The following is a 22,612-nucleotide window of genomic DNA, read 5'->3' as shown; positions in this document are numbered from 1 at the left end:
AGACCGAGAGTGGCTTTTGGCACCCTGAGGTGCCATCCTCACCTTGAACAATCCCATGCTGTAGCTGATAGATTAGGCAGTGGTGGCTGCTGCAGCTTGTGGTGCTGAGATAAACCAACAGTCCCCATCTGAAATTTGGTTTGGGAGATTAAACTTCATCACACTGTAAGCTTTTTTTCTGCATCGACATTAAAATCTGCTCTTTGGTCTGATGTGCTAAATAGGATTGTTGCAAATGTCTGAAGCTTGAATGTAAACCCCTAACCAATTCAGGGAACCAGTGCTTAAAAACGTGCTGATGTTAAGGCTTAAATGTGGCTTCAAAATGCTTTTTGCTAGAAAATGTAAGTACATTAATCAAGAGTCACCATAAAGAGGATGGGCAGAGAAGAACGATCCTGAGCTGCCCAGCTGCAGTAGTTATCTGAGGCTTTGCTCAAAGCTTTACTATTTTTCTTTTAAAAGGGATGAGGAGAGCTTTGTGTGGGGGCTCAGTGGTGGTACAAACCTTGCTGGCGTTGCTGGGGTAGCACAAAGGGTGTAAGATGTAAAAGGGCCAAGGGGCTTTTAATGATCCTTACAGTTTGTAATGTGTCCATCCATGTTCAGGTCGGTGGAGGTCAGCTGCCAGATAATAAAGTAATTGCCAATGAGCTTAATGCCTTGCCAGAGCTGAAGAAGTACATGAAGAAGGTCATGCCTTTTGTTGCCATGGTCAAGGTGAGTGTCGGAGGGACAGTTCTCCTGCAGAGAAAGCCTTTGTTCGTGAAACAGATCAAAAGCAGTGATAATCTGTAGCTTGATGTGTGAGTGTTGTGGTTTCCTTCATTCCTGGCTCATCTACTAACGTTTGACTTCAGCCTCTATCCTGTCCCGTGCTTGTTTGGCATCTTCATCTCTTTGTTTATGCACTTTTTATATCCCTGCAAGGAAGATAAAATGAGTTAGCTCAGGTGAGGTAAAGGTGTAGCTGAGGCTAGGTGATTTGTTTTGCAGCTGTGTAGTCTATGCTTCAGATCCACCTCGGATCTCTCTGTGTTTGCAACTCATCATCTTTGATTCTTCCAGTTCTTAATGCTGAGGTGACAGTGAGGTGCTGCTCTGGAGACCTAACAGTGACATAACATCTGAGAGTTAAGAACAAGGCTGGAGACAATTGGTTGCACTGTGCCTGACCGAGGGGAAAGGGGCTCTTGTGAGCCCAAACGGAACTGAGACTTTCCTCTATTATTCTCACGTTTTTGTCACTGATATTTCTGATGTTCCATTGATGTTTTCCCAGAGTTGAGCAAGCCTGTGGAAACCTTGGCTTGCATTTTTAAAATGAAACTCTTTTTCTGCCTGCTGTTGCAGGTTAAAAAAATATACAGCAATAGGAGGTCCAAGAAGCAAAGGATAAGCAAAATTTTAAATAAGGAAAAAAAAGTGGGAAGAGAAGAGGAAGCAGAGAGTAGGATTTAAAACCTTTTGATTTCTGCTTGTGATCTATAGAAGTTGAGAGGGGTTAGTAACGGGGGGAAAAAACATAATGAATGCACAGATGTGACTTTTTCTCCTTAAGCTTTGGCTTGACTTCAAAAGTGCAAGTGTCAGTGGCTGCTGTTTGTAAGCTTTGTCAGATTTTTGTAAGCAGGGGGTGCCCTTCTGCCCTCTCTCTTGGGTTATTCTGGTTACTCCTTTTGATGGAAGTTCAGGAGCCTTTGGAAGAACAGAGAGCACAAAGCTGCTGTGGAGTTGCTGTTTGTAAAGAGGTGCAGTGATGTGCTGGATCAGCTGATGCAATGGACAAGGTCAGGCAGACTTCACCCTGCAGGTGTGCTAGGCCTGAACATCCCTGGGTTTTCATGTCCTTAGTCCAGCAGCAGTGAACCTAATGTTGAGACTTATCCAGGAATTGATCTGGGAAGCAGTAAGCAGCTTCACATAAAGTTGTAGAACCACCTGAGCTCAGGCTCTCTAGCTTGGTGTTTGTCTCAAACCAATTATTTGAGTCATAGAATGTCAGGGGCTGGAAGGGACCTTGAAAGACCATCTGTTCCAAGCCACTCTGCCAGAGCAGGATCACCTAGAGCTGATCATCCAACCCCAGCATGAAAGGAGCACTTCTGCCTGTGCTTCCTATTCCTCAGAGCAAGGCTTAAATGTAGAAGCAGCTGTGATTTATGAAGGGGAGTAATTCAGTGCTAATGCAGGGAATCTTGCCCATTAAAAGGACAAGGAAACCAGGAAACCGTACTAAGCCTGACAAAGCAGAGCTTCAGAGGAGCCAGCTGGCTCAGCATGCAGGAGCAGGAAGGGACCCACTGCATCCTGAGGAGCAAGTTCTGTTTTGGGGAAAAAAAAAACCCAATAAAAATCACATAGTTTCTATATTGCCTCTGATACTTTGTTCCTTGGGCTTGCTGCTGTTGGCTTTCTGGACTAATTAAATGACTTTTATGTTAATATATAAAGCAGTTGTTATTTCCCTGCAGATAACTTGTTTTATAGCTGCTGTGAACATGTCCAGTTGGGGTGTGCTTGTCCTTGATGTTCAACTAGGTCATAAACTGCACTTCCTGCTGTGAAACACCACTGAAATGCTGACTGATTTTGTGAATTCTCCACCTGCACATTAAGTGGGGATTACAAACAGATACTTTTCTGGTCCTCTGTTAAAAACAAGGTCTAATTGCTCTCAGTGTCACTAACTCCCTGTAGAAAAAGCCCCTGTTAGATGAAAATGATTGCTCCTCCGTGAGCTTGTTTCACCAGCAGAGAGCTCTCGTGTTTAAAAGCCTCTTCTCTTCATGACTAATGGAGAGAGTTTGCCACTTTGAAGCATATTTTTCCTCCCAGTCTTTAGAGGGTTTTAATTCTTTTGGGTGTTGTTTTTGTTGTGTTTTTTCCCTTCTGACAGGAAAATCTGGAGAAGAATGGCTCACGTGTTCTAGATCTGGAGCTGGAGTTCGATGAGCGCGCAGTGCTGATGGAGAACATTGTCTACCTGACCAATTCCCTGGAGGTCAGTGCCTGCCTGCCTTCTTCATAGAGTCACATAGAATGGTTTGGGTTGGAAGGCACTCCCAAAGGTCATCTAACCCAACCCCCCTGCAGCCAGCAGAGACATTCTCTACTAGATCAGGTTGCTCGAAGCCCTGTCCATCTGACCTTCAGTATCTCCATGAATGGGGCCTCAACTGGGCAACTTGTTGCACTGTTTCAGCACCCTCATGGTAAAGAGCTCGTTCCTAACATCCAGTCTAAATCTTTTCTAATTTCAAGCCATTGCCTCTTGTCCTATCACTCTAAGCCTTTTCAGACAGTCCCTCTGCAGCCTTCTTGTTGGCCTCCTTCAGGTACTAGAAGGCTGCTATTAGGTCTCCCCAGAGCTTTCTCTTCTCCAGGTAGAACAACCCCAGCTGTCTCAGGGAGGTGATCTCTTTGTTAAAGAGTGGATCTTGCATGTGGGGGTATCTGGAGAACTGGGCTGTCAAATCTCCTGAAGTTTAAGAGGAGTTGTCATGGCAGAATTGCCCCATTTTTTGGTGTAAGTTGATGGTGGGAGCCATCAGTGCTGCCAGAAGGACTTGGGTTGCTGTGGGATTTTTGGGGTGAATGTCAATGTCATGTGAGTGTGCTGTCACTGCAAATGAGCCGTGCTGCCTTCTGACCTACTTCAGGAGGAGTCAGCTGTGTAGGACAGGATCTCACACACCAGGCTGAAGTCAGCCCTGTACACTCACCTCTCCAAGGTCGAATTTGGCACTGAGTCAGTGTGGTGTCCCACTCTCATTGTCCTTTATCCATATCTCTGCTTTTAAAAAGGCTTTGAGGCTGGTGTCTGGTGAGCAGAGGACCATCAAGATGGCTGGAGAGAGCCCAGAGTGTGTCCTACAGGGAGAGGCAGAAGGAGGTGGGCTTGTTGAGGCTGGCTGAGGTGGAAATCTTTGCACTCTGTAGAGAGCTGAAAATGGCAAAGCCTCTCTCTTGGTAGTGGGCTGGTAGTGAAATGGGGGAGTTGCCACTGCAGTTCCAGCTGGTGAGACTGAGATGGTCCATGAGGAGAGGGGACCAGCATAGCCTTGAACAGCCTCCCTTGAGAGGCTGGGAGATCTCTGTCCTTGGAAGCTGGCTAATGGGCACCAGTGCACCTTGAACAGGGAGCAGGTGACAGGTCCCAGAGAACATTCTGTGATTTCAGGTCTGCTTTTGTCCCTCTAAGTCAGTGCACATTTGCTTCCCGCTGCGTTATGCCAGCTGTTGGTTGGGAGGCCTGAGAATTCCTGTGGTTCCCTCCAAAACCATGAAGCTCTTGTTTATCCCTCCTGCTGCTTTCTGTTTTCCAGCTGGATCACATTGAAGTGAAGTTTGCTTCTGAAGCAGAAGATAAAATAAAAGAAGACTGCTGCCCTGGAAAACCATTTTCCGTATTCAGAACCGAGGTAAAATCAGAAATGCAGATATCCAAACTCTGGAAACTTAGTTCAAAACAAACCCAAACCCAAACAACAAAACTTCCAGCAAAACAGACAAAAGCAGATACACCATTTGAAAGATTAATCAGACATGCAGATTGGATTTATTTTTCCTTTGACCCAGCCCCTCTTCAGAAGAAGAAACATTTCCTGAGGCAATGCTGCTCTTCCTCTGCAATCCCTGTGGCTGGGATTGTACTTCACCTTTGAGACTCTTCCAGCTGGCACAGTTCAATGACTTGACCTGAGCACAGTTGAAAACCAAAGAACTGAGCATTCCCACTGTTAAAAAATGGAGAGCAGAGCATTCACAAAACCTAATTTCTGTCAGCCACATGCCTCAGCTGCTGCTGTTTAGACCAGGTAGATGATGTGGTGGCTAACAGGCCAAAGAGAGAATTGAGAGGGGCTGTGCAAATGTGGCTGAGTCTCACTTCGCTGCTGCTGCTTAGAAATTGTGGTGCTGCTTATCACACACTATCAATGTCCAGCTGAAGCTTTGTTTGCTGAATTCTAAAGTGCTTCTTCATGGTTTCTCTACCTGTTAGTTTACAATAGGTGAATAAATGCTGCTCAGTTGCAGCAAACTAAAACCTTGGGAAAGTATTCTACAGCTGTGTGATGGGGGAGTTAGCGAGGAATGTGTAAGATGAGCAAAGCTCTACAGCAGTGGTATCCTGGATGAGTATTTCTGGCTCTAACACTTAACAGGAAAAAAATCACTGATTTCCCTAAGTATGTCCTAAAAAGTTGTGCCTGCTCTGGTGCTGTTGTGAGGAGCTTGATTGCCTTCTGCCCCAGGGTTTCCGAGTGAGCTTCCTCCATGCAGAATATTTTTTGGTGGAAGATTATAGCATCACAGGATGTCAGGGGTTGGAAGGGATCCAAAGAGATCATTGAATCCAACCCTCCTGTCAGAGCAGGACCATACAATCTAGCTCAGGTCACAGAGGAATACATCCAGACAGGCCTTGAAAGTCTCCAGAGAAGGAGACTCCACAGCTTCTCTGGGGAAGCCTGTTCCAGTGCTCTGTGACCCTTACAGTAAAGAAGTTCCCCCTTATGTTGAGGTGGAACCTCCTGTGCTGCAAGACGTTGATTTGGTTTAGTTTTGCATTTCCTCTGAGGCTTGGATCAAAATTGCAGATTCTCCTTTTAATCCTTGTGCTGACTCTCCCACAGCCCAGTGTGTCTGTGTTTTTGGTGAACCCTCAACCATCCAATGGTCACTTCTCTACAAAAATTGAAATCAGGCAAGGAGACAACAGGGAGACTGTGATCAGGCGCCTGATGAAGATGGACAGAGGAATCAAAGGTAAGATGCTGGCACAGAGGGAAGCCACCACAGACTGAGCTGAGGAACCTTTCCAGGAGACAAATAGGGACAAAAAGCTTTTGAAGTTTGTGCTGTTGCAGTAGGTGCTTAGAAAGGAGCCAGAATTTTTGTGGGAGTGCACAAGAGCAAAGAGAACAAACAGATAAGCCATTCTGCTGTGATGTTCCTTGATAGGCTTTTGCTCTGCCACTGGCACCTCAAAACCTAGCTTCAGCCAGAGATACCTGTAGATGATATTTCCCCTTGTGCTTGGAAATTACAAGTAGATGAGTCAGTCCCTTTAGTGCTGTGGGCAGTTTAAGTGCTGCTGTGTCCTGCCAGTCCCCAGGTGGTCTCTGTAGATAGCACTATTGCAGGGTGGGTTCCTTGGAATCCAAGATTCAGCTTGGCAATAAGCAGTGTTGATAGTTGCAGTGTTTCTCACCACTTCTCTGGAAAAGACAGTAAGGCATGATAAAATTCCATGCTGGACATTAGGTTTCTGGGCAATGTAGGGAAGGAAACAGCTTTCTTAAAGGAACACCAGCTGTGTTTCTGTTGAAGAATGCAAGAGTTAAGAACCAACCAGGTCTGAAGTGCTGTGAGTTGTCTGTAAAGAAGGAAACTGAACATCATCTAACAACTTGTGAGGCTGCAGGGTGGATTTTGCTGTTTGGGTTTTTTTTTTTTCTCTTCCTTTCCATCTTTCAGCAGCTTGTGTTTAGTGTTCATCTGTAGAACAAAGACAGCTGCAAGCTGATATTGGTGCACACAGGAATGTCTGACCAAGTAGGTAGCAGACCTGAGCAGGGGGAGATGCACTGCACACGCTGCAGATGCTTCTCCATCTGCTGGCCTCCTGCTGGGTGGGCAGTTAGAGGTAAGAACGTTTGGCTTACGCAGGAGTTCCTCACTGTATTTCCAGGAGGTGTCACTGTTTTCTAGGTGCAGAGGGGCTCGAAGGTGGTGTTTGGAAGAAGGCTTGGCTGAGTGATCCCAGGCTGCTTAGAGACTGTTCTTGGTCTGCTTAGCAGCTTTTTATTTATCAATCAGTGTGGCATTTAAGTCAATCTTCACCTGCTCCTTCCTCCCAGGCTCCAAAATTAACTCCTCAGTAAAAGATCCCATGACTGTTCAGTCACTCGGAGCCTGCCCAAAGCCAGAGAGGGAAGATTTGGTGCTTGCAGTGAAGTACTGGGAGCTGGTATTTCTGTACAGTTTATCCTCACCTCTGCTGCTGTGTTCCTGTGTAACCCCTGAGTGACATCTTTTCCGTGGGTAGCTTCCCAGAGAAGATGTTTACTAGGGGCAGATAGAGAAGTGTTAAGTGTGGTTTGGTCACTTCTCTGGCTGCTGTAGTTTGTGTGTTGATCCCGTGGCCTGACCAGCTGCTCTTTTGCCTGCAGACCTCTCCAAAGTGAAGCTGATGAGGTTTGATGACCCTGTGCTGGGGCCCCGCCGTGTCCCAGTCCTTGGCAGAGAAGAAGCAGAGAAAACCCCCATTCTGGAGCAGGCCACCTTCCACATTGACCTGGAGGAGAAGCACGTCCGCGTCACCGAGAACGGCCTCACCAAGGACATTGGTGACACCATCGTTTACCTGGTCCACTGAACTGCTCTGTGCCTGGGAGAAAGTTCAGAGTGTGACTTTGGAAGCACCTGCAAGGTGGAAAAAAATGAGCATTTCTTCTATACAAAAAAAAAAGCCCCCCTCAACCAACCTCACTGTGCATGCAGGATCACCCCAACTCTTTTCAGCAGGGGTACAATAAAATTATTTTCCTCTGGCCCTTTGGCTTGTCTTGAGCAGAAAACAGTTACCCCAAATGTTAACGTGCCAAAGCTGCCTTCTCAGCTGTGGGCACTTTTGTAAGCCAGCTGGAGGACTACACTTGGAATTCCTCTCTCTCCAGGAGGCTGGGATCTAGGTAGAGAAGTTGGTTGTGAATGTCCTGTAACAGAGGATGCAAATGTGTTTGCATCTCCAGTGCTCCACAGAAAGCACCTGAGGATGAGGTGAAGCCAGCTGATGAGAAAGGTTTCTTTCATTTCCTTCTCCAGAAGCACCTTTGTTAGCTCCAAGAAGCAGAGATCATGGCAATAAAAACCTAATTTATACCATGAAAGGTAAGTTAAACAGTGGTGGCATTTACTATAGTCTGTGTCAAGTGAAGCAGCCAAACTGAGGGGGAATGACTACCACTGGGTTAAAAGCTGGAGTTGTTTTCTGTGCTGTGTGGTTTGTTGGTTCCCAGGACATGCCACTGCTCTATTGATCCTGTGCTAGTCTTCCTAGCAATCACAGGACACATGCAGGATTTCCCACATCATTGACACGACTGTGGCCTTACTTGGGAGTCTTCATGTTGTGGTTTTACTCAGAGAGATCTGCAAAGGGAGCCTTTACAAATTGTTTTTATTCTACCTAAGCCAGGTTTTGCAGTGCAGAAATTGACAGCCACAGAGCAGGGCTCTGGCTTTTATTTCCTGTCTTTCCCAGTTTCCTGCTGTAGCACCACAGGATATTTCCTGGTTTTCTGTGCCCTCCAGTTTTCCTCCCTTCAGGAGAACAGGTGAGTACTTCTCTCTGGAATGTTGAGAGACATGGATAACATTGCTTAAAGAAGGAAATTGAAGTGATTTAGAAGAGTTCAGAGGAACACCAAATGCCATGCAGTAGTGGGGAAACAGCTCAGGACAGAAAGCAGACTGACCCCTCTGAGGCCCTGTCACCACCTATTGCTCCCTGGATAGACCCTGAGGACAGGGCTTTGTCTGAAAGGAGGAACTGAGTTAGGAGACCTATGCTCAACAATGCAAATATCTGATACATAAAATGATCTGTGAAAGCTCTGGGCTGGAGCACCTCTCCTATGAGGACAGACTGAAAGAGTTGGGGCTCTTCAGTCTGCAGAAGAGGAGGCTCCCAGGTGACCTTCTTGTGGCCTTCCAGTATCTGAAGGGGGCTACAAAAAAGCTGGGGAGGGACTTTTCAGGACATCAGGGAGTGACAGGACATGGGGGAATGAAGTGAAGCTGGAGATGGGTAGGTTCAGGCTGGACATGAGGAGGAAGCTGCTCAGCATGAGAGTGGTGAGAGTCTGGAATGGGTTGCCCAGGTTGGTGGTTGAGGCCCCATCCCTGGAGGTGTTTAAGGCCAGGCTGGATGGGGCTATGGGCAGCCTGCTCTAGGGTAGGGTGTCCCTGTCCATTGCAGGGGGTTAGAACTAGATGATCCTTCTTGTCCCTTCCAACCCTGACTGATTCTATGGAGCTGGTGAGAGCTGAGAACTTGCTACTGGAGCTTCTCTGAAACGCCTGCAGTGGGGCTGGGGCAGCTGCTAATGCTCAGGGGTTCAATTTATTAATCCCCTCCAGGCTATGCAGGCAGAGCAGGGAGTTACTGACTCTGTGGCAGCAGCAAAGCATCCAGAATCCATGATTTTATTTAAAGCAGAAGCTGTTACTCTCCATCAGGGTCTTGTGTTGAGAGGATTTGCCTGACCTCTGGGGAGTTGTTTGCTGAAGTGGGGAGCAGCAGAAATGGTGGTGAGGAGCTAAAGGTGCACAGCAGAGCTGAGGAGAGCAGCTCAGGAACTGCTGAGACTGGTTCAGAGTAGCCTTTTGAAATATTTCTACCTGCCTTAAAGTCACCATTGACACGGAGCAGTGTTAAGCCTTTCCTGTCACACAGACTGTGCACTGGGCCTGGGAACCCCAATGAGTGTGACTCCAGAATCCTTCTACCCTGGGAAACCAGGATTAGCCCCTGAAGCATCTTCCAGTGTGACCATGAATGGTTTGTTACCAGAAGGACTGGAGATCTATCACAGCATGGGTCTTGGCACCCAAGAGGCAGTGTGTAGTGGCATGGATAAGAGCTGCTGAGGTCCTTCTGAGTATCATCATTTGCTCTGTAAGCACTGCTGTGCTTACAGAGCAAATGATGATACTCACTGCTGTAAGTGGTGGAGATGAGTGTGGAGCTCAGCAGCAAGAAGATACAGAAGTAAGGAAACCCTTGAGAGGGAACTGCTGTAAGCTAAAGCAGAATGGTAGCACTAATCCCAGGAATTTGCTCTTCTCCTCCACAAGGTCACTCCAGGTGTGTGGATCCTACCCACAGCCCTAGAAGCTGTTGGCACCAGCCTGGCAAGATGCTGCAGCCAAGCTCCTTCCTGCACTGAACATCTGCTCTGTTATCTCCATGCCTCTGCAAAGCAGAACCAGTGCAGTAAACCTGAGGAGCTGCCTTGTCCTCTGCACCACGAAACCCCAGCCTGAGGTTTAGCATGGAGCTGCAGCTCATAGCAGATGCTCCTGGTTTTCAAGTGCTTGGTGAGAGCAGGGGTGTGAGTGTGGGACAGCTGCTGTGGAATGGTGCAGCCTGGAGCAGATGCTGTACAGGGAACATCACCATGCAGTCAAGCAGCAGGCATCAGGGAGCTCTTCCAAGACAGACCAAGGGCTCTCACACACCAAGCATCTTCATGTTCTGCTTTTAGTGAAAGCTGTGGGTGTCCAGCACCTCTCAGAACGTCTTTCCTCTGCTGCTGAAGGTACTGAGCAGAAGGTTCCAGGGCACCAGCTGAAATGAGCTCCCCAGAGTGCAGAATTCACTGGATCAGGTCTACATCTGCCCTGTGAGTTCACTGTTGGAGTGACCTCAGCAGGACATGCAGGATGAGGAGAAGCTGATCCTTGATCACCTCCTTCTCCTTCCCAGGCACTCTGGGTGGAGGCTAGGCAGGGCTTCTGGCTGCTGCTGAGAGGGTAGCCCAAGAGCTGAAGCTGGGCTGCCACCAGACCCTATGGGAACACTGCTGCTTAGCTGAGGCTTCCCCAGTTAAGCCTCCCAATGAGGGAGCTTGAGTCATGAGTCTTCTGCCCATCCATCCTTTCTCCCTCACCACCCACCATGCAGAATGCCTTGGTTGCAAAAATAAAATGTGTGAGGATCTCACAGCAGCATCTCTGCTGTTTCTGGTCCCCTTCAGTGGGTATTGTGCCCAGTGTCCCTAGCCAACTACACTTGGGTATCATGCCCAGGCACCCCAGCCAGTTAAACCTGGGTGTCATGCCACAACCTCCTCCTTCTGCCAGTTCCTTATCTCACAGCAGTTTCATAACTCAGTGGTGGCTTTGGGCCAGGACTTTTGGAGAAGAATTTGTTCCTTATGTCCAAGCTAAACCTCTCCTGATGCAGCTTGAGTCCATTTCCTCTTGTCCTGTGACTTGTTCCCTGGGAGAAGAGACCAACACCTATCTGCCTCTAGCCTCCTTCCAGGGAGTTGTAGAGAGACAGAAAGTCTCCCTTCAGCCTCTTTTTCTCCAGGCTAAACAACTCGGGTCCTTCAGATGCTCCTCACCAGACCTTTCACCAGTTTCACTTCCCTTCTCTGGACCTGCTCCAGCAGCTCAGAGTCCTTCTTGGAGTGAGTGGCCTTGTATCATCCTGTGATGACACAACATTGCCACTGTGTTTGCTTGTAGCTGCCTGCTGGGGCAAAGAGCATCAAAAATGGAAACCAGAACTTTGGGCTAGAGCCTGGCTGGAGAGCAGAAGCTTCGTTCCCAACCATTGCCCCAGGTAACCCCCCCCCCCCCCCCCCCCCCCCCCACTTCCTCCTTGCTGTTTGTTCCCAAGTGGTGAAGCAGCACCCTGAAATAAAGGGAAATAAACGTTCCTGGGCTTTTTTCATGCAAAAAGTTTTAATGGTGGCACAGGAGCTTCCATGGGATGGGAACCACACCTGTTAGGTGCTGAAGGCATCACCAGGACCCACCTTTTCCCTCGGTGACCCCCAGCACTGGCCAGCTGAGTTGGTGCTGCACACATGCTGCAACCCCATCCTGCCACCTGCGGGTTATGAGGAGCTGTGATCCACTCAGCTCTAACCTACAGGCTACAGAGCTAAAAATCAGTGCTAGAAACTTAGATATCTGAGTAAACATCTGAGGACTGAAAATGCTTTGAAACCAGAGGGTTTTAGCTGCAGAAATACAAAATAAACACCTTGAAGATTACTATAAACCAGAAAACTAAGACCCGTGTTTATTGCCTCCTCTCCTCTTCTCAGCAGTGCTCAGTTGGAAAAGCCTTTGGAAAAACAATGAGCTTCACATCCTGGAAAGAAACATTCAGCATCACCCAGTTTGTACAGATCTCTCAACAACGACTCAGATGCTTGGGGTTTAGTTTCTCCTCCCACCCACCACCAAGAAGAGAAGACTTGATGCCCTCCTGTCTCTGAGTAGGTATGTGTGAAAATGGTCACTTCTGGTTGCTTGTTTATAGCAACAGAGCTGCAAGGCTCTGCTGTTCCCTGGGCTCACTGCAGGAAGGAGCCTTCTAAGACAGAACATCATTGTAGCCTTCATGGTGGCAAGTGGTGGGAGAGTGCCCTTTGTGCCCAGTGCTCCAGCTCTGGATTTGGTTGGGATGGGAGGCTCCTCTGTGTCTTTCTAGGTCAGGGGCACACCCTCTATGAGGGATGTGCAGAGCACCAGCTGATGCTGGTTTTCTTGCCCCTGCTGCCTTTGCTTGTTGTTCATCAGGAGACACAAGTGCAGCTGAGGCTGGGGGCAGTCACTTGCTGAAGCATAGGGAGGTCTCAGCTAGGCCAAGGCCAGGCAAGCAATGAAAGCTGAGCTAAGGGGTGCTTTGATTCCAGTTCTAACTCATTAGCTGGGCAGCAGAAATGAGCAGACAGAAAATCAGCCCAGTTCAAGAACTTCAGACAAAGGTCACTGATGGTCTCTCTGTCCCTGTGTGCTGCTTTGTGCCCTTGTCCAGAGCTCCTTTCCTGACAGCCATGATGTTTTGGGTGGTGGAAGCCTGGATCAGCCCCAGCACCACCAGCTGGGCCAGCAGGAATGATGTCCTCATTCCAGAAGCTTAGGAGGCTTCAGGACACCTGTACTGTTGTTTTGCCTTCTTAAAGCTGCTTTATTTGTGCTTTGGGCTTCAGGTGTTAGTTGGTAAAACAGAAGACTGCAGATTGGGTGTTTGAGCAGGGCCAGAGCTTGGACCAGCTTCTCCATGCCATTGAGAGTGCAGAGGGGAGATATTGCTGAAGGACAGGGGATGGCCTTCCCTCATGAGGCCTCCTGGCCAGCTCGGGAACGACCAGGCAGGGTGGCAACGCTGCTGGTTTAACCTCTCTTCACTGGAGCAATGGACTGAAGAGTCTGGAAGGTGGGAAGGCAGGAGGGAAGTTAAGTATATCTATAAAAGGAACAGAAACCCTTGAAAAGCTCACCCACATCCATGTGATGCCTCCTCCTTCATCACTACCTAGTTAAAACAAACAGGAATTGGATGACAGCAGCCAGAGAGGGACAGGGGTTTGGAGCAGATCCCCACAGAAGATGCAGCATGCTTTGGGCCAGCAGCCCAGAGCTGAACCAACAAACGTGGAGTTTGCTCATGCTCCAAGGTGGCAGTATGGTGGTTCATGCTTGTGGAGCAAAGGTGGCTGGAGAGAACAGATGCTCTTAGCCTGGTGCGCTGAGAGAACTGCTCCCAGGCAGACCCAGTTGATGTCTTCCCCAGCATGGTCAGCTTCTCTGTGTAGACAAGGACCATGTTTTGGGGACTGCCTTGCCCAGTCAAAACTCCAGGTTGGATCCAGGAGGTTCTGCTCCAGTCTGGGCTTGTGGAAGAAAAATATTAGATGTCTGGTCCCTCTTCTCTGGGTTGTTCCTTGGTGTAATAGCACTGTCCAGATGCCTCATCCTAGGACCAGGGCAGGTGAAGAGCACCAAGGAAGGTGAGGAGGATGTAGCAGCTTTGCTCAGCTGCTGCAGTGTGGAACCAGTGGGCAGGGGTACCTGTGGGAGCAGGACACTGATTAGAGCTGTTGCTTTAACAGGTCCTGTTTGCATCTCTCTCCCTTGGAAGATATTTAGGGCACTTGTCACCATAGCATCAAATCTCTGAAATATCCTGTGCAAGGAACTGAGACATCTGCCCCAAAATAGCTGCCTGCTCTTGTACCAGAGCTGCCAGTGCTTCCTCTGCCTGCCCGTGGATGTGTCAGAGCTTCCTCTGTCCCACCAGCCTGACGTTGTCACTTGGCATAACCCAGCAGGTTAAGTGCCAAGTCCAGGAGAGATCTCTGGTGCTTTGAGTTGTATTTCTCTTAAGGCTTCAGTGTCCTGTAGTGGGCTGAGGGATTTTGCAAGCTTCCCTGTGGGCATGTGAGACCTTATTGCTGTTGATTTTGGGATGAGGGGGTGAGAGGGTGGCCTTGTTCCTTAAAGGGTCTTGCAGGACAGGATTGATTCATAATAACAAGCAAGCTCATCATCTTGTTCCTGTCTCTCTGGGGACACTGAGCTCTGCTGAAGCTGGGGAGCTTGTGGCTGCTCTTCTCTGTAGAGTAGGATTGGGATCACCCTGTTCTCTCCCTGAGGCAGAGCCCAGCTGTGTCACCCTGCTCACCAAACCAAAGTTAGACCTGGGCTGTGTTACATAGGCATGAGATGAAGACACTGGTTCGATGGCAGTGATAGGCAGGAGCTCTTCCTTCCCTGCATGCACATCCCTGCCAAGTGCTCCTCTGGGCTTTACATTTCCTGCTGCTGCTTCTCTGCCGGTGCTTATAGCTGCATGATGAGACCTCATGTAGCTCCAGCCACCTGTGCCACCATCAGCCTAGGGGGAGGTCAGCTCTAGAAAGGGCTGGGATGCTTGGTCAGTGGGCTCCAGCTGGGGTCACACTGAGCACCGTCTGGGGAACTTCTGTGCTGCTGGAGCTGCTGAAAACCTCTGCAGGCAGGCACCAGCTTCTGAGAGCAGAGCAACAGGGGCTGCAGGATTTTATCCATTCTTTCTTAGCTCCAGTAGAAAACATCCTTCTCTGGGACTGTGCCACTGCCTCGGAGAGCTTCTGTTGACCGGTGGAGTTAATTTCATGGTTTTTGTGTGCAATTAGCCAAGGATAGGATTTCACAGCCGTCCTGGGTGAAGCACAGCCTTTGCTGTTAGATCTGACAGGTGGTGGTAGTGGCTGGGATGGGAATTGCTCGTCTCCAAACAGGCAGTAAAACCCAAGCTGTTGTGCAGGGTTTGCCAGAGAGCAGGGCACGGCTCAGACCTGCTGTGCCCTGGATTCACAGGAAGGTTCTTGGAACGGGGTCAGCTGCAGGCTGGGGGTGGTCTGCGGCACGATCAGCGCCGGGTCCTGCTCTGTCACACAGAGCGTCCCATGCACCTTAACGCGGGCTCAACCCCCTGAGCCCCACCCAGGGTATTTACAAAGCACTGTCTGAGAGGATGGCGGATGGGAAGGAGCTGGAGCAAGCTCGTGGAGGTAGCTGGTGGGTACTTAGAGGAAAGCAAGCAACGAGGAGAAGCAGGACATTCTGCAGAGCCCAAGTGCCTATGGCATTGGCACATCCCTTTCCAGTGTCTCTGTCCTCTCCACATCATCTTTTAAACTGTATTTTGTGCTAAAACTTCTGGGCTAAAACCAAACAGAAAAGCAAGGAAGCAACCAACCTAACAGCAACAAAAAAAAATCTGAGTGAAACCACCCACCCCAACCCTGAAAAAAGGGAAAAAAAGGCAACAGAAACCAGCCAGGAGCTGACTGGGTTTGATTTATGGTTTCTTTACGCTGCAGAAGCAGCAAGGTAATGAACCTGGGTTTTGATCTCTGGGGGCTTTCCTGCAACAGGGAGGAGATCAAAATCAGCTCAGATGTCTCTGATAACTGCATGATTTCTTCCCCTTCCTGCTGCTCCTCGCAGGCAGCTTTGCAGGACACTAAAGAACATCGGTTCTGTGGATGCCACAGACCTGCTTCATGTCTGCTTGGGGCCGTGGGGCTCCTCTAGCCATGCTCAGCACAGCTGAGGCCAGGCCACTGCTGTGCAGGGCTTGCTGGTGTCCTGCCCCGTCCTGCTCCCTTGGTTGCTCCCCGAGGCTTGCAGGTCCTGAGGGTGCTGCTGGCATGGAGTTGTGGGGACACGGGGAAGAGCTGCCCCTTGCCGTGGGATGGGGAGCAGCGGAGGCAGCAGGCTGGCGGGGGTCCGAGGTGCTGGCAGCAGGGAGCAGAGGAGCTGAGGAGGCCAGCGGAGCTGAGCCTCTCAGTTGGCAGAGATGCTGCTGTAGCTCTTCTTGCCGGGGAAGGTCAGCGGCCCCGAGAGCGCCAGCGCCAGCGCCTTGGGGTGCAGCGCCCGCCGCTGGGGCAGGGGGCTGCAGCCGAGCCGGGGCGAGTAGAGCAGAGCCAGCTCGGGGCCCGGCTCCGGCAGCAGGGCCTCCAGCACGGCCACCGGCTCCGTCCTGCCCCGCGGCAGGCTGGGCGAGGGCTGCAGGCTGAGCGAGGGCTGCAGGCTGTGCCGCTTGGGGGGTGGCGGGCTGTGGTTCTGGAACCTCACCGTCTTCACTTGCTGCAACGAGAAGGGGACCAGAGTCAAGGTGGGGACAGCAGCCACACATCCTCCCGGCTGTGACTGCCCTGGAGAGCCCAGGGCGAGTGGAGAGGGGATGGCTCCTTCCCGGGGGCAAAGGATGCCTCTGTGTGTGTGATGTGATGCCTGGTGTCGTGTGCGGCTGACGGCAGGAGAAAGGGACACCCGGGGGCTGGCATGGTGTGGTCCAGCAGTGCCAGCAGCTAAGGCAGAGCCTTGGGGCAGTGGTCTAGAGAGCTACCACCCAAGTCGGGGGGAGAGAATGTGAGGGCAGAGCAGGACACAAGGAAGGGCTGGCCTGTCCTGCTGTGTCCCTCGCAGAGAGCCCATAGCTGCTCTCCCGATGGTGATGTTTCTGCTGGGAGCTTGGAGGTTAGTTGGGCTTTTGCAGGTTTGCAGAGCAGCTTGCTCTCGGGGTGCCACAGGAAGAGAAAGTTGTCAGGAGAGCAATTGGCAGGAGGATTCTGTCTTTGTGAAATTTCCCTCTGGCTGACAGAGGTGACAGGAATTTTTGTTCCAAGTGGCTCAGCCAGAGCTTTATGGGGGTGCTATGTCAGAGCAGCCGGACATTGGGTCTAACACCCAGGTCTGTGGCCTTTACTTATTCACTCTCAGGGACCTTAGAGAGGATGTTACCCAGTGTAAGACCTGAGAAAATCTCAAGATTTGATTGTGACTGAACAGGTTTTGCATGCAAATGTGTTGCATCTCGCCTTTCTGAGGGCTTCATCTGAGCAGCAGCATTGGCAACACAAACAACTGATTCCTTAATGCGGCTCCCAATCCCAGCGAAAGAAGGACATCTGTCGAGGATGGAGTGAAGCCCTCAAGGGATTTGGTGCTTCTTGGTACTGGGCTGACCCTGAACACCTGCCCAGAGGGCTGGGGACCCCTGAAGCAGCAGGGAACCCCTGGGCATACCTTCTCGGCGTTGTTGCGGGAGGTGTCTGGCTTCACCAGGATGGATGGAGGGGCTGAGGCTGGCGGCTTTGGGGCTGCCTCGCTCTTGGCTGGAGGTTCCTTGGCATCCAGGATCACTGAGCTGCACACTGAGGGGCTTCTGCTCTCCCCTCCTCTGCCTCCCACTGCTGAGAAAGCCTCCTGGGAGAAGCTTGGCCTCGCTGCTGCCTCGGCCACGCTGGCTCCTGGAGGGATGGTGTGGAAGAGCTGGAGCTGCTGAGGCCGCAGCGCAGCCATGGCAGGGCGCCGCAGGGAGCCGGCCACCAGCACTGGGGTCGCTGCCTGTCCTGGCCTCTGCAGGGACCCATCTGTGGAGCAAGAGCCACCTCAGAGTCAGTAGGGATCCACATGGCATGGGCAGAAGGGAGCAGTGGTCACAGCCCCCAGTACCAGCCCTGTTCTCAGGAATGCTCCCCAGGCACCACCACGCACCTGCCCCTGTAAACCGGCAGCAGTAACTCTGGTGGTGCCTGTGCTGAGTCAGCCCCCTGGAATTACACACATGACCATGGGTGAACCCCTCACCAGCCTTGCAGAGGGGTTCACATTTCTCCTTGGCAGGAGTGTCTCCTGCAGCCCCATGCTGTGCAGGTGAGACAGATGAACTGGGTCTTTGTGGAGGAGGAGAAGAAAAATAGATATGGAGCTTTTTTTCCCTCTAGCTCTCTGCTATATCAAGGTTTTTTGACTCTGCAATTTCAGTGGGTGACTTCAGCTTCTCTTTATTTGGTGAAGTATCTTTTCTCCCCTCCAGGCTATTCATCATTTTATGCATCTCAGATATTTCCAAGCTGAAATTTCTCTTTCTCCTGAAATAGAAGTCATTCTAGTCTCTTGATCATCCTCCTGCCTGCTTCTCCTGATATTACTCTATTCTTTTTGAGGTACCAGAAATACATGAGGCATTCAGGTTGCGAGTTCATCAGAACTCCCCCAATGGCACAGCTGAATTTTTAGTCTCTTGTTCTTTTCTTATTAGTGCCCAATAAGACTCTAACCTTTTCTTTCTTTCTTTCTTTCTTTCTTTCTTTCTTTCTTTCTTTCTTTTAATGACTTCTGAGGATGGAGATGGAGCCCTCTGAAAATTCCAAAATCTTTCTCCACAGCTACAAAAGCTAATTCAGGGGGCAGGACTGTGTGCATAACTGGGATTATTTCCCCCCATTTCTGTTTCAGCTGCAGCTGTCATGCCTTGTGCTGGATGCTGTGGATTCCAAGGGCTGGTTTTGCTGCTTTATGCTCTGCAAGGTGAGGGCACGAGCTCCTTTTGGATGTGTTTGGTTCATGGTTGCCTTGCTGGAGTTCGGTTTTATTTACCACATGAGGGCAGTTTTACATTTAATGGCCTCTCTTACTCTGTGGTTTAAAGTTTTTTGGTTAATCAGTGCACATTGAGTGCTGTGCCCATTCCTGCTTAAGACATGGCTAACAGCTGCTGGCCAGAAGTGAGATGTGCCGTGCTTTGGGACAGTGCTGGTTGGTATAGGTGAGCCAGCTGGCATCACCCCTAGCCTTGCAATCTCACTTTTGCAGGGAATTAAGGCCCCATGGCAGCCTGGAGTGTTGATCCACAGCAGTCAGGGAAAGCTTTGTCACACTCAGATGAGGGATAGCATTTTCTGTCTCCTGCAGCCTCTGTCCTGGGTGCTGCAGCCTGACTGAGATGGGACTCCTTGGAAAGCCCAGGAAGTGGTTACACAAGGGACATGCAGCTGAGTGAGTGTGGTCACTTCATGACTGCAAACCTGGTGTGCCCCCCCCGCCCCGCCCCAGCTCACCTGTGGGTGACAGAAGGTGCTGTGAGTGCCTCAGGGTGCAGTTGGTCTCTGCTTGTGTCAGAGCCAAGCCCTGGAGAGGACCACCCAGGGAAGCTTCCACCCTGCTGGCTATGGTCACTTCAGTTTCAGGGCACTAGTGCTGGTTGCAGGCAGACAGTGTGGTTTGATGGGGGACAAGTTTGGCTATTCCAGCCCCCAGGTACTTACTCTTCCTGGTGCTGCCACGGCCGCGCCGCAGTGATGCCTGTCCTGTGCCCGTGCCCCTGCCAGGCGAGGGGATGGGCACAGGCAGCAGCGCTGCCTTCAGGGGCCTGCTCTGCCTCGGGCCATTTTCTGAGATGCTCCCTTGGGAGGAGAGTGAGGAGGTGGACAGCGTCCAGGAGGCATACAGGGAAGGCATCTTCGAGTCAGAGAGACTGGATTTCCTGTGGGAAAGGGCAAAGAGAATCGGCTGAGCCTGGGCTCCAGTGTGCGAGGAAAGCAAGAGTTTGCCCCAGAGGCAAGTGTCTGTCTCAGTGTGCCTGCACTGCTGCCAGGGCAGGGTGTGCTGGGGAATGCTACAGGAGATGCAGTTGCCCCCTGGTTCCTGATGCCTTTATAACAAGGGCTTCCATCTTTCTGCTTCTGATTTCTAGGAAGCTGTTCCCAAACAGAGTTAGATTCATGATAGTAACCCCATGGTATTTCAAAAGGGACCTTCCAACACCAGTCCTCTCCCTTAAATTTACCTAAACACTTTCACATCTACCCCATCTTACCCCTTCCCTGCACAGGACCGTTCTGGATGGCACCTTGGGCTGGATCTCTCATCATAACTGGTTTCCAGCCATGGAATAACTATATCCTAGTCCTGGGAGAAGTGCTCTGGCTTTGCTCCTCTGCAGAAGCACTACACTTTAAGCTGCCCTTCATTCCTCTGTCCAACCTGAGCATATTCAGGGCAACCAAGAACATAGGCATTTTTTTTCCCTCTCCTAAATTGTGTATTTAAATTATTGCTCCTTCTAATGCTTGTTTGCTTCATTAGATCAATGGTGTCCAGAGCTTAAATGCCTGCTCTCAAAGAGCCTTCAGTTTGTGGTTTCCCTTCTGGAAGGACAAAGCCCAGCTGGAGTCATGCAAAAGGAATAAAGGTGAGTCTGAGCACAGACATGGTGCCGCTCATCCTGGTCCTGGGCTCATCAAAACGTGCTGGTTGTGTCACCTCCAGGTCTCTGCCAAGGCTCTGGGGCTGAATTAAACAGTCTTGGGAGAAGCTGCTGATGTCTCTGTTTAAAACAACTGGACCAAGGCTGATGTTGTGCTGTTCACTCAGCTGGACTCTGTATCTTCTCCAAGAGGAACACTTCTGGCCCACACCAGTCTCTGACATTCCCCTGCTGGGCACTGGGCAGCTGGAGATGTGACTCCCATATAGAGCATGCAGTAGGTCAGCACATGGAGAAATAAATCAAGTGGGAGCTGCCAGCTGTCAACCATACAGCTCTTTGGGTTGGGAGAGACCTTTAAATCCCAGGCATGAGACTCATAGCCCTTGTTAGCCATGCAGAAATCCCTGTAGGAAGAAGATGTCAACTCCTACGTGTCACCTCCCTCCCTCTCCGTGAGAAGAGCCAGACCTGAAGAGAGGAGCAACGTAGTTGCTGGGGAAGACGCCGACCCTGCCGGTGACGAGGGACATGCCCCGCAGCCAGCCGTCCTGCTCCTTCCCGAAGACACGGAGCCCCTCGCCCTTCTGCAGCTCCAGCTCCTCGGGGCCATGGGCTGTGTAGGGGTGCAGCGCCACGCACCTGGGGAAAAGAGGGGGTGAGCGAGGGCAGGAGCATGGCTGGGGCACATCCTGCACCTCCTGGCTCAGCTGTGCTGAGAACTGCTGCTGCTGGCTCGGAGCGTGCTTCTTGCCTGCAGCCTCTTCCACCATCAGCCAGCGTTTGGGTGCTGCAGTTACTGTGCAGCAGGGAGAGGCTGCCTGTGACTCCATGCCAGAGGGGATGTGAATAAAAGAAGAGCCAAGCAGAGTGGAGAACAAAGCACTCAGTGGTGGCTGCCCCAGAAGTGCCAGCCAAGGGCAATGAGACAAGTGGTGTGGAGGAGGAAGCTGCTGCTCTCTACCTAGCAAGGTGAGTGCTCCACTGACAGAGCTGGTTAAGGGCTTGATGTGTCCCTGTCCTCAGGCAGCACGGCACGGAGGAGAGCAGTCAGATGCTCCCTCCTAGAGATGGCAGCAGGATTTCATTCTGCCCTTGAAGGACGTGGTGAGCCAGAGGCTCTGCAGCTGCTGGCCTCCAGCATCACCAGGAGATTTTGGGGGAGCACTGCTCATACAGCAACTCGTGTGCTAAGCTCATCTTCCTCCCTTTTCTCCTCCTGCCACCAGATCCCTGCAGAGACCAGTGCTGAGCCTTCAGCTGCTGCCATGAGGGCTTTTGAGAATGAATTGGGCAGAGAAGGAGGTATATGGCTCAGCTCTGGGCTTCTGAGGAAACCAGTCTGGAAATAAATTGGAGATGCCCTCTCAAGCTCTCTGGTGTGATTCTGGGACTATGCTGAGGTGCCGAAGCTTGTTCTCCACAGGGATTCATGTATGACCAGGCAAAACTTTCTCCTGTTTGTCCTTGCAAGCACTGCAATTATTGTCTCCAGGATAGCACTCCTAATTTAATTGTGGTGGTGGTGTTGTGTTTTCTTTTCTTTTTTCTTTTCCAAGGGGAATGGGATCTGCTCCTAAATACTAACAAGCTACAGACCAACACAGCAACTATCAGCTACCATTTAGAAAATAGGAACCACAGGCTACTTGTGTAGATAGTCAAGGTACTTGTACATAGTCAAGGTACCTGTAGATAGTCAAGGTACTTGTAGATAGTCAAGGGCTATCCCATAACTTCTAGAAGGGTTTCTCTGTCCTGCTGTTCAGAACAGCCATGTGAAAGTTTGGCTTGACACACCTGCCTATATAAGGTGAGTTCTGTGCCTTGCAGGGAGCAGGTGAGGCTCTGTGCCAGGATGTTTTAATTCTGCAAAGGTTAGTCACTTCATCCAGGAGTCACCCTGAAGGCCAGGACCTGCAAACGCTGGTGTGGTGTTGTAGGGCTGAAAAGGGAGCTGTGCAAAGCAGGCAGCTGATACAACACTCTCACACCATCCTCACTCTGCACTTTGTTTTCAGCTCTTGGGGTTTCTCTAGTGCTCAGGGTTCCATACGTGCCATGCTTTGGTGTGACCTGTGCTGAGGCATGGAAACAGCCAATACTAAAAGCCTAGCCTGGGTTTACTGCTTCCATGTCCTAGTGCTTCCTCAGCTTTGCCTCACCATCCTGGAGCTGCCATTGCCCTGCAGACAGCTTTTGCTTCTCTGAGGTTGTCAGGTAGGGGGATTTTGGCTGGAAGAGAACAAGCCATGACAGAATTATCTCAAACTCTAATTCTGGGAAAGTTTTGAGGGACCAGACCTTGCAAAAGACCAGGGACACTGTCACTGTTGTGAGATGAATAACTAGAGGCAGTTAAAGAGCAATTAGGTTTTTTATATTTAAAGACTTTAAAAGGTGGTGTTGAGGAAGAGGCAGAACTGTCTATCTACAAACACTGGAGTAAGGGAGAAGGTGCAAGGTCAGCTCCCCTGCTGGTAACAGAATAACTCAGCAGTGGTGCTGAGTCTGTAACTCCTGCTTAGACCAGTC

At 50.5% G+C, this 22,612-nt stretch overlaps 2 protein-coding genes across 3 annotated transcripts in view; one reads left to right on the top strand and one right to left on the bottom strand.

Annotated features, from left to right (window-relative positions):
- LARS1 (leucyl-tRNA synthetase 1) overlaps positions 1–7,561 on the top strand; it is a 28,155-nt gene extending 20,594 nt beyond the window's left edge. Inside the window, exons 28-32 of the mRNA XM_064161691.1 lie at positions 610–720; positions 2,900–3,004; positions 4,329–4,424; positions 5,640–5,772; positions 7,179–7,561. Coding sequence (XP_064017761.1) covers positions 610–720; positions 2,900–3,004; positions 4,329–4,424; positions 5,640–5,772; positions 7,179–7,384 — 651 coding nt within the window. The 3' untranslated portion in view covers positions 7,385–7,561. The remainder of the gene's footprint in view (positions 1–609; positions 721–2,899; positions 3,005–4,328; positions 4,425–5,639; positions 5,773–7,178) is intronic.
- Positions 7,562–11,465: 3,904 nt separating this feature from the next.
- Positions 11,466–22,612, bottom strand: part of SH3RF2 (SH3 domain containing ring finger 2) — a 35,810-nt gene continuing 24,663 nt past the window's right edge. Inside the window, exons 5-9 of one of the 2 annotated variants that reach the window (XR_010306391.1) lie at positions 20,549–20,719; positions 19,137–19,354; positions 17,113–17,459; positions 15,578–16,170; positions 11,466–13,605 (exon numbers count right to left, since the gene is read on the bottom strand). Coding sequence is in view for 1 of the 2 variants with exons in the window: in XM_064161690.1 (XP_064017760.1) it covers positions 15,868–16,170; positions 17,113–17,459; positions 19,137–19,354; positions 20,549–20,719 (1,039 nt within the window). In the remaining variant the exon portion in view is untranslated. Of the gene's footprint in view, positions 16,171–17,112; positions 17,460–19,136; positions 19,355–20,548; positions 20,720–22,612 lie in introns of both variants that reach the window. The other variant, XM_064161690.1, reaches the window with a different exon arrangement.

Source organism: Pogoniulus pusillus, chromosome 22, assembly GCF_015220805.1.
Source record: "Pogoniulus pusillus isolate bPogPus1 chromosome 22, bPogPus1.pri, whole genome shotgun sequence".
Lineage (NCBI taxonomy): Eukaryota > Metazoa > Chordata > Aves > Piciformes > Lybiidae > Pogoniulus > Pogoniulus pusillus.
Note: the sequence above shows the minus strand (reverse complement) of the source record. Positions and strands in the feature narration are given on the sequence as shown.